We start from the raw sequence: 17,038 nt of genomic DNA, 5'->3' as shown, positions 1-17,038 counted from the left end.
GACACTGTCTGGAGGCTTCAGTGTATATAGATGTAAGACAACTAAAACGTGACGGGAGAAGGGTGGAGGGACCTAGATGGTAGTAAGGTTTCTACATGCTACTTGAAATGGCAAAACATTAATTCTAAATTGACTGTAAAACTACGTATATTTGGCTGGGCAGGGTGGCTCACACCTGTTATCCCAGCACTTCGGGAGGCTAAGGTAGGTGGATCACCTGAAGTCAGGAGTTCGAGACCAGCCTGACCAACATGGCAAAACCCTGTCTCTATTCAAAATACAAAACTAGCCAGGTGTGGTGGTGCGTACCTGTAATCCCAGCTACTCGGGAGGCTGAGGCAGGAGAATCGCTTGAAATGAGGAGGCAGAGGTTGCAGTGAGCCGAGATCGTGCCGTTGCACTCCAACCTGGGCAACAAGAGTGAAACTCCATCTCAAAAAAAAAAAAAAAAAAGAACAAAAAGTATGTGTATTAGAACCCCTAGAACAACCACTGTGTGGGGTGTGTGTGTGTGTAGGGAGAAGGAGAGACAGGAGGGAAGGAAAAAAGGAAAGAAGAAACAGCAATGGAAAACAGGGAACAAACAGAAAACGACATAATGGTAGATCTAAAGTCAAACATTTCAATAGTTGCATTAAACATAAATGGCCTCATCACACCAATTAGACATATTATCAGTTTGGATTATAAAAACCTAATTATATGCTGTCTTTAAGTAATTAAGTAACTCACATTAAATTTAATAGGATACAAGTAGGTCAAAGGTAACAACTCATTCTGTGAGGGCAGTATTACCCTGATACCAAACCCAGACACACAACCTAAGAAAACTACAGACCAGCCTCTTATGAGTACATATGCAAAAACTGATAGTCCAGGAAAAAATCCTTCACACTATAGTTAACTGATTTTTGACAAAGGTGCCAAAATAATTCAATGAGTAAAGAATAGTATCTTTAACAAATGGTGCTGGGACAACTGGATTTCCACGTGCAAAACAATGAACCCCCACTTTACACTTATGTAAAAATTAACTCAAAATGATCAATAACCTAAACATAAGATAAAAAAACTATAAAACTCTTAGAAGAAAACTTAGGAGTAAGCCTTCATGACCATGGTAATGGTTTCTTAAATGACACCAAAAACAAAGCAACCAAAGGGGAAAAAACCTGGATTTCATCAAAATTAAAAAAAAAACTTTCAAGTTTAAAAATACACCATTAAGAAAGTAAAGAGACAAAACATAGAATAGGGAAAAAAATACCTGCAAAGCATTTATCTGGTAAGAGTCTAGTATGCAGAATGCATAAATAACTTTTGTAACTCAACAATAAAAAGACAAACCAATTGAAAAGTAGGCAAAGGATGTGAATAGACAATTCTCCTAAGAAGTTGGCCAATAAGCACATGAAAAGATGTTCAATATTACTACTAGTCAATAGGAAAATAAAAATCAAAACCATAATGATACACTACTTTACATCTACTAGGATGGCTATAATTAAAAAGACAGACAATAACAAGTATTGGTGAGGCCGAGAAATAGGAACCTTCACACACTGCTGGTGGGAAGTATAAAATGGTGAAGCTACTTTGCAAAAGTCTGGCAGTACCTCAAAAAGCTAAAACATAGAGTTACCATAAGACCTAACAATTCCGGCCGGGCGCGGTGGCTCAAGCCTGTAATCCCAGCACTTTGGGAGGCCGAGACGGGCGGATCACGAGGTCAGGAGATCGAGACCATCCTGGCGAACACGGTGAAACCCCGTCTCTACTAAAAAATACAAAAAACTAGCCAGGCGAGGTGGCGGGCGCCTGTAGTCCCAGCTACTCGGGAGGCTGAGGCAGGAGAATGGCGTAAACCCGGGAGGTGGAGCTTGCAGTGAGCTGAGATCCGGCCACTGCACTCCAGCCCGGGCTACAGAGCGAGACTCCGTCTCAAAAAAAAAAAAAAAAAAAAAAAAAAAAAAAAAAAAAGACCTAACAATTCCACTCCTCCAAGAATTTAAAACATATGTCTACACAAAAATGTGTACACAAATGTTCACAGCAGCATTATTCAGAGTAGCCAAAAAGTGCAAACAACCTGAATGTCCACCAACTGATGGGTAAATAAAATGTGGTTATCCATATAATGGAATATTTTTCAGGCATAAAAAGAAATGAAGTACTGATGCATTCTACAACATCATGAACCATCGAAAATGTTACGCCAAGTGGAAGAAGCTGGACACGAAAGGCCACACATTGTATAATACTCTACACACATGTCCAGAATAGGCAAATCTATAAGGACAGAAAGTAGGGTTAGAGTTAGGGTTAAGGGTTAGGGGTAAGGGGTTAGGGGCTAGTGGTTAAGGGCTAGGGTTAAGGGGTTAGGGTTAGGGTTAGTGGTTACCTAGGGCTGAGTGTGGGGGGATAGTATAGGGAGATTGGTGGATAAAAGCTAAAGTACAAGTACAAGGTTTCTTTTGGGGGGTAATAAAAATTCTAGAATTGATTGTGGTGATGGTTGCACAACTGTAAATGTATGAAAAAATCATTGGATTTGTACACTTTAAATAGGTAAATTGTATAGTGTGAATTATATCACAATAAAGCTGTTAAACAGTAAAAGGTAATATGTAGGTTAGAAGGAAAATGAAATACCATTCAAACACTGATCAAAACAGCTGGAATGGCTAAATTAATATCAGACAAAGTCAACTTTACAGCAAGAAAATGATCAGGAAAAAAGACATCATATAACAATGATACTAGGACACTGCAATCCTACAACAGAACTTCAAAATATATGCAGCGTAGCCTGATATAACAGAAAGGAGAGATGGTTAATCCCCAATTACAGTTTGAGACTTCAAGACTTCTCTCTAGTAACCAACAGAACAAGTAGACAGAAAATAAATAAGGATAAAGAAGAAATGAACAATGTCAACTAATTCACACTTACAACTCTCCACCCAACAACAGAATATCCAGTGTTCTCAAGGACACATTGAACATTCACCAAGACAGACACTACTGTGGATCTAAATCAGACCTTGAAAAATGTAAAAGAATTAAAATCATACAAAATATGTTCTCTCACAGTAAGGAAATTAAACTAGAAATTAGTATGAGACGGGCCGGGCACGGTGGCTCCCGCCTGTAATCTCAACACTTTGGGAGGCTGAGGCTGGTGGATCACTTGAGGTCAGGAGTTTGAGACCAGCATGGCCAACATGGTGAAACCCTGTCTCTAGTAAAAATACAAAAATTAGCCAGGTGTGGTGATGTGTGCCTATAATCCCAGCTACCCAGGAGGCTGAGGTGGGAGGACTGCTTGAACCCAGGAGGCAGAGGTTGCAGTGAGCTGAGATCATGCCACTGCACTCCAGCCTGGGTGTCAGTGTGAGGCTCCCATTAAACAAACAAACAAACAAAAAAAGTGGTTCACTATTCCAAAACCAACCAATGTTAACAGGCTAAAGAAGAAAATTCACACAATCAGAAAAGCACCTAGCCAAATCCAACACCTATTTATTGTATTTATTTATTTACTGAGACAGGGTCTCGCTCTGTTGCCCAGATTGGAGTGCAGTGGTGCAATCACACAGCTCACTGTAGCCTCAACCTCCCAGGCTCAAGTGATCCTCCCACCTCATACCCCCAAGTAACAGGGACTACAGGCATTTGCCACCACCCCTGGCTAATTTTCTTATTTTTTATAGAGACAAGGTCTCACTATATCATCCAAGCTGGTCTCTAACTCCTGGGCTCAAGTAATCCACCTGCCTTGGCCTCCCAGAGCGCTGGTATCGGAGGTGTGAGCCACTGCACCATTCATTATAAAAACTTTCATAAAACTGGGAATAAAAGGGAACTTCTTTGACCTCATAAAGGGCATCTATACAAATCCTACATCTGCCAGGTGTGGTGGCTCACGCCTGTAATCCCAGCACTTTGGGAGCCCGAGGCAGGCGGATCACGAGGTCAGGAGATCAAGACCAGCCTGGCTAACACAGTTAAACCCCATCTCTACTGAAAATACAAAAAAGTTAGCCGGGCTTGGTGGTGGGCACCTGTAGTCCCAGCTACCCGGGAGGCTGAGGCAGGAGAATGGCATGAACCTGGGAGGCAGAGCTTGCAGTGAGCTGAGATTGTGCTGCTGCACTCCAGCCTGGGCAACAAAGCAAGACTCTGTCTCAAAAAAAAAAAATCCTACATCGAACATAATCCTTAATAGTGAAACACTGAATCCTTTCTACCTAAGATCAGGAACAAAGCAAAGATGTCTACTCTCACTACTCCTTCCAGTGTTGTCCTGGAAGTCCTAGCCAGTGCAATAATGTAAGAAAAAGAAATAAAAGGCATTAAGTCTGGCAAAGAAGAAATAATATTGTCTGTAAACAATTCCACAGACTCCACCAAAAATCTCTTAAAAGTTAGCATTGCAAAGTTTTGGGATACATGATCAACATATGAAAATGAATTATATTTCTATGTGCTAGCAATGAAAAATTGGAAATTGAAACATTTTATAATAACTCCAAGGAAATAAAATACTTAGGTATAAATCTAACAAAACATGTCCCAGGTATGTATGTTGAAAAATTGTAAAACACTGATGAAAGAAATAAAAGAAAACCAAAATAAATGGAGAGACATACTGTGATACGAATTTAAAGATTCTATATAGTTAAGATGTTAGTTTCCCCAACCTATAAACTCAGTGCAATTCCAATCAAACGGCTAAAAGATTGTTTTGTGTCTACAGACAAGGTGATTCTAAAATTTATATAGAAAGTCAAAGGATTATATAGCCAAAATAATTTGGAAAAGAACAAAGCTGGAGGATTCATATTACCTGATATTAAGCATTAGTCTAAAATTCAAGTTAACTGAGTTAATATGGTATTTGTAAAGGGACAGATCCAAAAACAAATGGAACAGAGTCCACAAATAGAACCATATAAATATAGCCAACTGACTTTTACAAAAGTTCATAGGAAATTCAGTAAAGGAAGGACAGTATTTTCAAGAAATGGTACTAGAACAATTGGACCTCCATATACAAAAACCTAAGCCTCACACCCCTTAAACAAAAATTAACTAAAGATAAATCATGGATCTAAATGCAAACCAGGCGAGGTGTGGTGGCTCCCACCTGTAATACCAATACTTTGGGAGGCTGAGGCGGGAGCACTGCTTGAAGCCACGAGTTTGAGACCAGCCTGGGAAACAATGCGAGACCCTTGTCTCTACAGAAAATTTTAAAAGTTAGCTGGGCTTGGTGGCTTGTGCCTGTAGTCCTAGCTACTTGGGAGGCTGAGGCAGGAGGATTGCTTGAGCACAGGAATTTGAGACTGCAGTGAGCTATAATCATACTACTGCACTCCAGCCTCGGTGACAGAGCAAGACCCTGTTTCTGGGGAAAACAAACAAACTATAAAAGAAAGCAAAGAAAATCTTTGTGATTTTGGGTCAGAGATAGGACTCCAAAAACATAAGAAAAAAACTGGTAAACTGAATAAATTGATAAACTGGACTTCATAAAAATTAAATACATTTACTCTGAAAAACACAGTGCTAAAAGAAGGAAGATAGTCTTCACACTGGGAAAAAATATTTACCAATCACCAGAGTGGCACATAAAGAACTCTCAAGATTCAGCAGTAACAGAGGGGCATGGTGGGCAACTTTGGGTTTTGTCATGTTGGCCAGGCTGGTCTCGAACTCTTGACCTCAGGTGATCCACCCACCTTGGCCTCCCAAAGTGCTGGGATTACAGGTGTGAGCGACCGTGCCCAGCCAACAATTCTGTTTTTGAAAATGAGACTTGAACAGCCACTTCACCAGTGAGGACATAGAAGCCAGTGAACAGATGCTCAACATTATCAGGCATTAGGTAAATGCAAAATAAAACCACAGTGAGCTACTGATATATACCTACTACTAGAAAAGCTAAAGTTAACAAATACTGAAACTATCAAGTGCTGGCAGGGATACAGAGCAACTGCCTACTTGGTGTTTAACTTACAGGGGTGCTCACAATGCTGGTGGACTGCAAAATGACAGACACACTCAGGACAACTTTGCTGTTATGAAATAAACGTATACTTACCAAATGACACAATAATCCTATGCCTGTCTACTTACCCAAGAGAAATGAAGACCTCTGTGTTACACAAAAACTTGTACATGCATGTCTGTAGCAGTATGATTCATTATCTCCAAACTCTGGAAACAACCCAGACGTTTTCTTCTTTTTAGGCAGAGTCTCGCTCTGTTGCCCAGGCTGGAGTGCAGTGGCACAATCTCAGCTCACTGCAACCTTGGCATCCCAGGTTCAAGCAATTCTTATGCCTCAGCCTCCCGAGTAGCTGGGAATACAGGTGTGAGCCAGCATGCCCAGCAAACTTTTGTATATTTTGTAGAGATGGGGTTTCGCCATGGTGGCCAGGCTGGTCTCAAACTCCTGGCCTCAAGTGATCTACCCACCTCAGCCTCCCAAAGTGCTAGGACTACAGGCATAAGCCATGGCGTCCGGCCACAATCCAGACATTCAGCAGCTGAATGGATAAACTGTAGAACACCCACGGCACGGAATAAAGTACAAACTATCAACACACCCAGCAACCTGTAGGAACGTCAAAGGCATTAGGCTGTGGGGAGAGGCTAGTCCAAAGGTTAAATATAGTTTGGTTCCGTTTACATGACATTCTAGAGAAAGCAAAACTATAGGGATGGAGCACCGCTAAGTGGGTGGGGTGGAGAAGCACGTGACTACAATAGGACAGTGTGGGAAAGTGTTCTGGGGATGGACCTGGTGTGCCCCACATGTGCAAATGCTGCACCCCAAAAGCGTCTACTGCATGTTCATTTTCAAAATATTTTTTAATGATGAGTGGTCTGGGAAGTCCTCGCCTAACAAAATGACTTGATTCAAGGCCTGAAGGGGAGGGCACACTCCAGGTGGATCAAAGCCTGAGGCCAGAGTATGCCTGGCGATATGAGGGATGTGGAGGGCACCCGTGTCCAGCCCACTGCAGTGCTTCTGACTCAGTGAGAAGGGGAGGGAATTGGCCACAAGGGGGCCTGGGTGCATCAAATAGGAAGCCGGTGAGTCAAACAGCTTGGGGCCAGTGGGGCTGGAGAGATGCCAGAACCAGGGACCATGTGTGGACTTAGGGTTTGGAACCATTAAAGGGCTCTGCGACTGGAATGGCAGGATATGACCTATTTTTGAGACACTGTGCTGAGAACAGGCCTTAAAGGCAGAAGCACAGAGCCTGGCTGGGGGCCCTGCAGTACTGAAGCCCCATAGTTGAAAATTACCTTCCTCCTAACTCCTACCTAGGCCCTCTCCCTCTCCAGATGCCTACAGCACACCAGACAGTAGGCTCCTTGCTGGCAAGAACCACAGCCTCCAGCTCATGGCTCTCAAACGCAGCGCAGGTACGTGTGGTTCTCTTCTAGGCATTCTGGGCAGGCTCCCTGCAGGAGCCACAGTAACTGCAATGCAACTGATGGGACACTGCACATCAGGGACCACATGCCATTCATGACTGCAAGCCCCGCCACGGCTCCATGAAGTGCGCCCCGCTCACATCCCGTCCATGGCAGGAATGTGAGCCATGGCGAGGCTAAGAGCAGACCCAGGGTCACACAGTGATGAGGCTGGCACCGAAGGCTCCCACCTCACCACACCCCGCAGCACGCCAGCAGCAGCTCAACTGATCCTTCAGGCACAACTGACCTCCAGCAGAGTTAGGCCCTGGCGGGGAGGGGTGAAGGTGGGGGTTTGGGGGCAGCATATCTGCCTGGAGACATTCAGTGGCCAAGTTGGGGGCAACGGATTTCTGAGTGGATGTGGGGGCCACAGGCAGGCTCAGGCGTTTCTCTGCTCTGGAGGAAGGTACTCGAGGCCCAGGTGTCTGAAGATGTCTTCCTCTGAAGTCACATGGAAAAACGTCTTCTGCAACAGAAGCAGGACTTCCATGACCTAGGAGTCATGCCACTGCTGCTTCCCTGGAGGACGACTGAGGGTGGAGGCAGAGCCCAGCACCGACGTGGGGTGTGCTCTTGAGGGCCAGGAACTGGGTGTGGAGACCCAGATTAGGGTCCTATGGGTTTCAGGCTGGAGGGGTCCAGGGCCATTTCATATTGTGGGTCAGAGAGCGGACTATGGGTGCTGTTTGCTGTCCCTAGTCCCCAACAACGTACCTGCTCTGGGTCAAACAGCCCATGGCTGTTCAGCCACAGGCCCTTCTCCTTCCGGCTGAAGCGGCGCAGCTCCCGCTGGAAAAGCTTCGGGGAAGGGACTGTCCTTAGCAGGGCTGGCCCAGCCCCACCCCCAGGTGGCCCAGCGACACACTGCCTACCTTGGAGCCAGTCCAGCCGAGCAGGGCGAAAGGGAACTGGCTGATGGGTGCGACAACCAAGTCCACCCTCACAGCCTTCCAGGATGCGCAGGGCCTTGTGGATCCCCCCACAGCAGCCCCTGGAGGTTGTGGTAGGCGGAAAATGCAGAAACTCCTCTCAAAAGCGTCCATGTGGCTCTGCTGGGCCAGGCGGGTAGGGGACTCCCAGCGGCTGTGCTGGTGCTGGTGGTACAGGATGAGGCCCTGTGGGGAGAGGTGGGCGTGGCTGAGACCCCCGTGGTGCAGAGAGAGCAGGAGGCAGTGGCATCGGCCAGTGGTGGCTCCTGGGGAGCAGGGAGACCCTCACCTGGTCCTGCAGGTGGCGCATCACTCTGGGCAGCAGCCCCGCCTCCTGGCCCTCCTTGGGGTGGGTGATGAGGAAGTCCACGTCATGGCCCTGCAACTTCCCCCTGAGGGGGCCAGTCTGACTCTGACTCAGGGACATGGCCTGCTCACTCCAGCCCCAGGCCACATCCCTTCCAATGAGTGGGAAGGCCTACTTCAGGGTCCCCGACTTGGGTCCCTTCACCAGGGAGGGGTCTGAAGCCAAGCCAGAGGGACATGTCGGGCCTCCTTACCTGCGGAAGCCGCCGGTCAGCGTGACGGTGGCCCCAGGCAGGGCCTGCCCCACAGCTTCCTCCACTGCCTGCTGCAGGGCATCTACATCGGACCGCAGGACTGGGGTGCTCAGATCCCGGTGGTGCTGGAGCCCTAGGGGCAGCACCGGCTCTCCTGACTCACCCAGCCTGCCCCCAGGCTGAGCCCCCATCCCTCACCAGCATGAGGTGGTCACCCTGGGGCCCCATCGTTGCAGGACCAGGAGAGGCCACCAAGGAAGGTGAAGCTAAGACAGGGAGCAGAATGAGATCCCAATCTAAGCATAACACATATGCTTAGATATGCTGGATATGCTTAGATCCCAATCTAAGCATATCTCTCCCTCTTTAAATATTAAACTTTGATTTGAGATAGTTGTAGATTCACTCACAGTTAAAAGAAATAGCACAGGGAGATCCCATGTGCCTTTTACCCAGCTCCCCCAAAAGGTTAACACCTTGCAAAACTATAATTTTGCAACCAAATATAAGGATACTGATGTTGATACAGTCATGCCACAGGCTATCTCTTTTGATGCCTATTTTTTCTTATGCATAAAGTGAGTCCAAGAGGTGGTAAAACAATGGACGATGGCTTTGCAACAACGAACACCTTACTCTGGCCTACTTCTGTTTCGTCACCTATCGACCTCCCACACGCAGTTAAGGAGAGGTTTATTTATTTGAGACGGAATCTCGCTCTTGTTGCCCAGGCTGGAGGGCAGCGGCACAATCACAGCTCACTGCAACCTCCATCTCCCAGGTTCAAGTGATTCTCCTGCCTCAGCCTACCAAGTAGCTGGGATTATGGGTGTCTGCCACCACACCCAGTTAATTTTTGTATTTTTAGTAGAGACAGGGTTTCGCCATGTTGGCCAGGCTGGTCTTGAACTCCTGACCTCAGGTGATCCACCCGCCTTGGCCTCCCAAAGTGCTGGGGTTACATAAAGATGGGAGGCATCACGCCCAGCCAAGGAGAGGTTTAAATGTGAGGAAGAGCAGCACCTGGCACAGTGAGCTCTCAGTAAACGCTGCTAGCCATTCCTGACTACTCTTGTCGTGGAGAGCGGCAATCAAGAGGAACCAGCCCTGTGGGTCTCACTTCCTGTCAGCTGAACTGGGCAGTGGCCCGGGAGAAGATGTGCAAAGAGGCAGTGGAGCTGGCAGTGCCCGCTGGGCTGTGGGGATTGCTTTGGCAGAGCCCTCAACCCAAGGGTGGTCCCAGATGGTGTGGCCAGAGTAGCCAGGCAGGCCATGCGGAGAGAATGGAGTATCTGCTCAACACCTGCCACTTGCTGGCTCTCACAGAGGAGCTTATGAATTCATTCCTTCCCACTTTTTTATTCATTATTTTTTTAGACAGGGTCTTGCTCTGTCACTCAGACTGGAGTGCAGTGGCTCAATCTCAGCTCTTTGCAACCTCCACCGTGGCCTCAAGGCTTGACCTCCCAGGCTCAAGTGATCCTTGAACCTCGGCCTCATGAGTAGCTGGTACTACAGGCATCCACCATCACGCCTGGCTAACTCTTGTATTTCTTGTAGAGACGGGGTTTCACCCTGTTGCCCAGACTGGTCTTGAACTCCTGAGCTCAAGCGATCTACCCACCTTGACTTCCCAAAGTGCTGGGATTACAGGTGTGAGTCACCATGCCCAGCCTTCCTTCTCCATTTCACAGAAAATTTAACAGACTCAGAGAGGTTACGTCTTGGGCAATGGTCACCTACCTGGCAAATGGTAGATAGGACTCAAACCAGGGCCTAACAAACTCGAAAGCTGACGTTCTTTCCCTTCCCCTGCTCGGTGCCACCTCTGCAGGCCTCCGTGTACCAGGCACCACACTGGGCAGTATGCCCAAGGCCCAGGCTGTCCCCGGTCCCTGGTCAAAGTCTAACCAGTAGGCAGTGACACAAGCCCCTGGCATGTCACGGAAGTTGTGGTCAGCATCGTCCACTGAGAAAGGGCTGTGATAGATCCTGACTGCACTGGATGGAGACCCCAGGAAGCCCACCACACAAGGCTGCCGCCAAACCCTCTGCACCAGCCTGCTCCCTTCCCTCTAGGGAGTTGGTGCTGAGGGATCCAGGATACAGTTTTGGGAAGTCCAGGGCCCAGCCTCTCTGGAGGGCTCACCCGCTTTCTGCTGTTGGGTCAGTTTCTGGGGCTGCTCTCGGAGGTCATCCAAGGTTCGCAGTCCTTCCCGGTACCACCGGTCAGCAGTCCTCACACCGACCCCGAAGATCTGAGTGAAGAGCTGTGGGGAAGGAGCACAGCCCGGTTGGGCAGAGCTCTCATGGCTGGACTCAGATGATCACTGGCTCCGGGATGGTGTGGCCCGTGGAGCACCATGCACCAGGCAGGCGCCATCACCACTCGCAACCTGCCCTAGACCACAGGGCAAGGATTCAAACTTGGAGACTGGCTACCCAGCCCGCAAAATGGTACCTACCCAGCCTACCATTTGCCAGGTAGGTGACCATTGCCCAAGACGTAACCTCTCTGAGTCTGTTAAATTTTCTGTGAAATGGAGAAGGCAGGCTGGGCATGGTGACTCACACCTGTCCGTGTGAGCAAACCCACGCACACCCCTCTCCTCTCCTCTATGAAAGGTCTCTCCCAGGACTTACACAGCTCTAGCCTGTGATTTCAACATAACTAAAACAGTCACCCTAACACATTAGCACGAGGGGCTCCTAAGTCACTGGAAAAACCATGCCTCTCCCACCTAACAGCAGGTGGAACGAATTCCTGTGGTTCTCCTCCTTAGCAAACAGCAAAAAACAATGAGGAGTTAACAATCAAAAGGGTGGATTTAGGAGCAGAGCTGGCAGGGCTGGCTGGGGCACTCACATATCTCCCCATACAGGGTGGGCCCCAGTCCAAGCATGTCACCTGCTTCAGGTCAGCCACTAGAGTCCCTCCCTAGGAATTCTGGATCTGAGATTGAGGGCAGACCCACGCAGTGGCAGAAGCTGTAGCCTGTGGGTGTGGAGCACCTTCTGTAGCCATATTTCCAACCAGAGGAGGAAGGTGGTGCGTGGCAAGAGAGGGTGAAGCAACCATGCAGAGAGGCAGAGGGGAGGAGGAGTGGCCTGGTGATACCCAGGTCACTGAGCCCAGTTCTCCTGCAGACCGGCCACAGCCCTCCCCATCCTGGGCTCTGCTGGCCCTCCTTTCCTTGATTTTGTGAACCAAGGGTGTGGGGTGGGTCACTGTCACTCGTAACCCAAAGTATCCTGACTAAAAATGATGAGATTAACCCAATTATATTAATAAACTTCTCATTACTAACATAATTTTCTGCCAGCCTAGGTGCCATCAGGGCTGGGGCTGAGTTAATGAGTGAAAGCACTTATTAACCTCCATCCACTTTAAGGGGATTTCATCATCTCCAGGCCCCTCACTCCCACACTCACCACAGTGGCCCCACTCATCTGGTCCCGTCCCTGCCAGTGCCCCTTGCCCCTTCCCCTGCATATTTGAGCCCATTTGCCCTGCACACATTGCTCAAGTCTCCCCTCTTCGAAGCCCTCCCTCCCGTCTTCGAAGCCCTCAATCCTGACAACATTCTGTGTGGCCTCCCAAGGTCCCATACTTCACTGACAAGTTATCCATGTGGCCACTGCTGTGACACCTCCAGCCACAAAGGTGGCAGAAAGGTGTCAAAGCAGGCACACCCGAGGCATCCAAAAGAGCTCAGATGGCATTTCCCTATCAGATCAGGAGTGAGCAGAAACAGAGGGAAGGTGGCCATGGAGACAGGCAGGCTGACCACACTGAGAAAATAACATATAAGGTCCTGCAGAGGGTGGGCAAGGGCAAGCCCAGCGCACTCAGTGGCAGCACCCAAGAAAAGGGTACATTTGGTTCAGTGTGTTCTGTTTAAAATGCCACAGCATGTAATCTACTTGAGAATATTCCATCAAAAATAATCAAGGCAGAGCGAAGTGGCTCACGCTTGTAATCCCAGCACTTTGGGGGCCAATGCAGGAGAATCATTTGAGCATAGAGGTTTGAGACCAGCTTGGGCAACATTACCAAGACCCCATCTTTACGAGAAATTTAAAAATTAGCCTGGTGTGGTGATGCATGCCTGTAGTCACAGCTACTCCAGAGACTGAGGTGGCAGGATGGTTTGAGCCCAGGAAGTCAAGGCTGCAGTGAGCTGTGATTGCACCACTGTACCCCAGCCTGGGCGACAGAGCGAGACCCTGTCTCAAAAACAAAATAAAACAAAAACCCCCAAAAGCCAGATGGTGTTGAGTGATCTGGAAAATTCTGTCCTCAAAACAAGCTTCTTCCTTGCCTGTCTCCACTTGGCTGCCTTGTGCATATCAGGTGTCAGCTTAGCTGCCACTTCCTCAGCGAGACCTTCTCTGACCCCTGGGCTGGGTCAGCTGCCTCTGCTCGCCTCCCCGTACATGGTGTGGACTGTGCTGTCATTCCCAGGGTAGGACATTCCTGGGGCAGGTCTGAACCCTGCCCTGCGCACCTTCATGGTCTGGTACCTCTCTGAGCACCGAACTCTCTCCACCTCCTTACACACTCCAAGCTCCAGCAGCTCCTGGAGGAGGGAACAAAGCAGAACTCTAAGCCTGAGGGTGTGGGGTGAAAAGAGAAGGGCAGGGAGTTAGGGTCAAGGCTGTGGGCCCAAGGACTGAGGCAGTCCCCTCCAACACCCTGCAGAGACAACTTTGTGGGGTCAGGGTCCGGTGGGACTTGGAAATGGAAACTGTGCCCAGGGAGGTGACCGAAGTTGCTGCCACACAGCTAGAAGGCCAGGGCTCCAGACTCAAAGATCCTTTGGGCTTGGAGTTACAACAGCTGAGATTCCAGGTAACGTGGATCATCTCTAAGTCAAATAAGTCCCAAGATACATAAACAATTGCTTTTCAGAACATGTGAACTCAATGCTACTTCATTTAAAAGCATCTTCTGTTACTGCGTATTCTCATGATGAAAGTGCACTAAAGGACAACTCAACACATTGGGGCACTGAAAAGAGATGCTCACACTCGGGGTGCTCTCTTCCATTCCACTGTGGAGGGCAGTTTGGGACTAATGACAATGACAACAGCGTCACCCCTAGCCCTGCCAGCCCCTTGCAGCACTATTCACTGGGTCCTCTAAGCCACCCAGGGGTAAATGGCTGGAGTGCACAGGAGGAATCTGAGCGCAGAGGGTGGCCTGTTGAGGCCTTGGAGCAGTGTCAGCACCCACGACTGTCTATCCCCACCTGCCCCCACAGCACCCTCTGCTGTCTCACCAGGCCCCAAGGCCTCCCCACCCACCCACTCGCCCTGCTCAGAATGGTAAGCACCTACCTGGACAACCCTAGAGGAGTGTTCTCCAAGGTGGGGCAGCCCCTGCAGCTGGCTCAGGGTTGTGACAGGGCTGGGAAGGGCCTTGAGCACCGAGGCTGCTCTGCAGAAGGTGAGGAGGCGGCCCTCACTGCCTTCAAAGCCTGCTGCCTCGGCCAGTGTCTCCAGAGCCTCCTGCAGGGAGGGGCCCTAGGTAAGGGGCAGGGTGGGCAGCTCCAACCCACCAGCTACCACCCATCTGTACCCTTGTCCCCAACCCCCAAGGCTGGCCAAGGCTCATGGAAGCGGCTTACCGAGAGGCTAGTGTTGTGGTGTATGAGGGGCGTGGGGCGCTGGCAGGCATAGGTAGGCATCCATGCTGGGCTCAGAGGCCCCTTCCTGGGCCCAGTCACCTGGGGATGGGCAATGAACAGGTCACCGTGAGGTTGTAGGGCTGGCAAGAGAGCCAGGCCATACCCAGGCTTTGTTTCTCCTGGAGTGTCCAACTGAGGCCCTCTGGAGCTCATGGGACAGAGGTGAGCAACAAAACACCAGAGGCATGGGACTGAGGGAGACATCACCCTGCAGAACAGGCTGCAGACGGGGCTCCTCATGCCAGGGTAGCAGCAATCCCATCTGCCAGCCCTGTGGGCACTTCTGCTGCTGCTGCTGCACATGACGCATGTGCTCCATCACCCCAATCCTCACAACCAAGCGGGCTGGGGATGCTGAGGCCTCGGGGGCTAGGGGCTCGCCCCACGACCATGGCTCACAGGCTGGGCCAAGATTTGAATGCAGGCAACCTGGCCCCAAGCCCACACCTGTCAGAAGCCAGGAGCCTTATAGCATCCTGAGGACAGGCTCCTGCTGATCCATAGGTCATCCCGCTCGGAGTTGCTGTGTCATATACTTGGTGAGGAAGAAAGGCCTGAAGAAGGTAAAAATAAGCGGACCCCAGAATTTGCACCAGTGGTGAGAACAGAAGCTGAGATGGCCTGGCCCCCTCAGGCCCTGCTGTAGTTCCTCTACTGGCTTTTAGGGGGCCCCTGGTGATCTGGGTAGAGTCCTCACTGCCCACCTCCTCTGAAGGACATTGAGGCATTGCTGCCATGTCACCTCTCCCAGCTGAGCAATGGCCTACACTGGGGCTTTCACTGTAGCCCCAACTCTAGTTTTCCACCCAGCTCACCTCCAGGCGGTGCCGGCACTCCACAGGTACAGGCTGCCCAGCTGCCAGGCTCTCTGTTAACCAGCTTATGTCCAGCAGAGCTGGGGGGGTGCAACCCGGGGGAGCAGCTGTCATCCTGCGCTCCTGCCAGCTGACGGCCTCCTCTGCTGAGGTCTGTTCCATCACAACATGTGTCGCTTCAGAGCTGGCAGAGGGATTTGGGAGAGAAGGAGAAGGGTGAGGCCCAGAACCCTCCCTGGTTGGCTCCAAGCCTTCATTCTTGCCGTCTCTTCTGCATGGTGAGTGACCATTCATCCTGCAAACATCACCTCCTCCAGAAAGCCTTCCCGGCCCCTCCTCCTGGTAGATGAACACCACCACCACTCAGCCCTCAGAACTGCAGTTCTCTGCCCTGGCTATGTTCACAAGCACAGTCCAGTCTGGTGCTCTCTCCCTCCCTCTCCACCTCAGAGAAAGGAATTCCTTAGGGGTCAGGACCAGGTGGTCTTCATCTAAGAACAGGGGTTTTAGCTGAGATGCAGGAGCCTGTTTGGGTCTGAACCCCAGCTCTGCCTGCCACATACTTGTTTAGCTCTTGGGCAAGCCAGGTGTCTATACTTTGATTTCCTCTTCCCTAAAGCAAAGATAACATATCTACCCTGTGGGGTGGTTGTACAAAGATAGTGCCTGGTACACTCTAAGCTGCTATCATTATCCTCTCCTGAGTGGGTCTGGCACACTACTGATCCCTGATAATGTTAAAAACAAAACAAAACAAAACAAACAAACAAAACCACACACACACAACTGTAGGGGTATACTAGACCCAGGTTCGTTTGCTCTCTCAACCTCCAAACTAGGGGGCACCCCCAGCTCCCTTACTCTGGGTGTTGTCTCTGTAGCCGCCATTTTTCCTCCTCTTGGTTCCCTTCCTACAGGAGCGTCTCAGTCGTGTTATTTACTCAGGTCTGAGGACAGAGGAGCATGCGGGCTCCGGGCCTCCTGAGCAGTCAGTCTCGCTCACAGGTGGGACACAGCCCAGGCGGAAGGGCTGTTAGCAAATACGACTGCCTATTAATTACCCCTGACCTCTGGTTTTGATTCTCGCAGTGATCCTTTAAAACACGCCTGGCCCTAATTAATAGCACCCTTTACAGAAGAGGAGATGGAAGCTCAGGGAAAGGTCACGAAGTGCCACAGCAAACTTAGAATCCAAAACTACAGGTGCCACGGAAGACCGCGCCGCCCCGCACCTGCAGGCGTCGAGGACACGGAAGCCTTTGGAGCGCGCCAGGCGTGTGAGGAAGGCCCGGCGGCTGCGACCCATGCGAGGCTCGACCAGGTAGATGGCGACGCCGGGGAAGCGCGTCGAGGGCGGCGTGGAGGAAGCTGCATCGCCGGTAGGGGACCTGACCCGCGCTCGCCGCCGTTTGGGGAGCATTGGGACCACAGCCTCCAGCAACGCGGAGCGAGACGGAAGGAATCCGCAGTGAGGCTGACGGAAGCGGCGGGCGGGCAGCCGCCGGCTAGAAGAGGACGTGGCCCCGCCCTATCCAAATAAGGCCTCTCCG

The 17,038-nt window shown here is 50.0% G+C and overlaps 1 protein-coding gene across 5 annotated transcripts; it reads right to left on the bottom strand.

The window, feature by feature from the left end:
* Window positions 1-6,860: 6,860 nt before the first annotated feature.
* On the bottom strand, window positions 6,861-16,973 carry POLM (DNA polymerase mu). 5 transcript variants are annotated; one of them, XM_077996895.1, is made up of 11 exons: window positions 16,721-16,973; window positions 15,489-15,672; window positions 14,614-14,712; window positions 14,324-14,509; window positions 13,492-13,563; window positions 11,133-11,253; window positions 8,984-9,116; window positions 8,713-8,815; window positions 8,367-8,609; window positions 8,209-8,292; window positions 6,861-7,960 (listed from the first exon to the last, which is right to left on the bottom strand). In XM_077996895.1, exons 1-11 carry the CDS (start codon window positions 16,906-16,908, stop codon window positions 7,874-7,876), a joined length of 1,500 nt encoding a protein of 499 aa, XP_077853021.1. In that variant the 5' UTR covers window positions 16,909-16,973; the 3' UTR covers window positions 6,861-7,873. The 5 variants fall into 5 exon arrangements, with proteins under 5 accessions (XP_077853021.1, XP_014989131.3, XP_077853022.1 ...); XM_015133645.3 differs by having other exon boundaries at window positions 14,324-14,494; XM_077996896.1 differs by lacking the exon at window positions 8,209-8,292.
* Between the last annotated feature and the right edge of the window lie 65 nt (window positions 16,974-17,038).

This window comes from Macaca mulatta, chromosome 3 (genome assembly GCF_049350105.2).
Source record: "Macaca mulatta isolate MMU2019108-1 chromosome 3, T2T-MMU8v2.0, whole genome shotgun sequence".
Lineage (NCBI taxonomy): Eukaryota > Metazoa > Chordata > Mammalia > Primates > Cercopithecidae > Macaca > Macaca mulatta.
The sequence above is the reverse complement of the archived record's forward strand: the minus strand, read 5'-3'. Positions and strand labels throughout refer to the sequence as shown.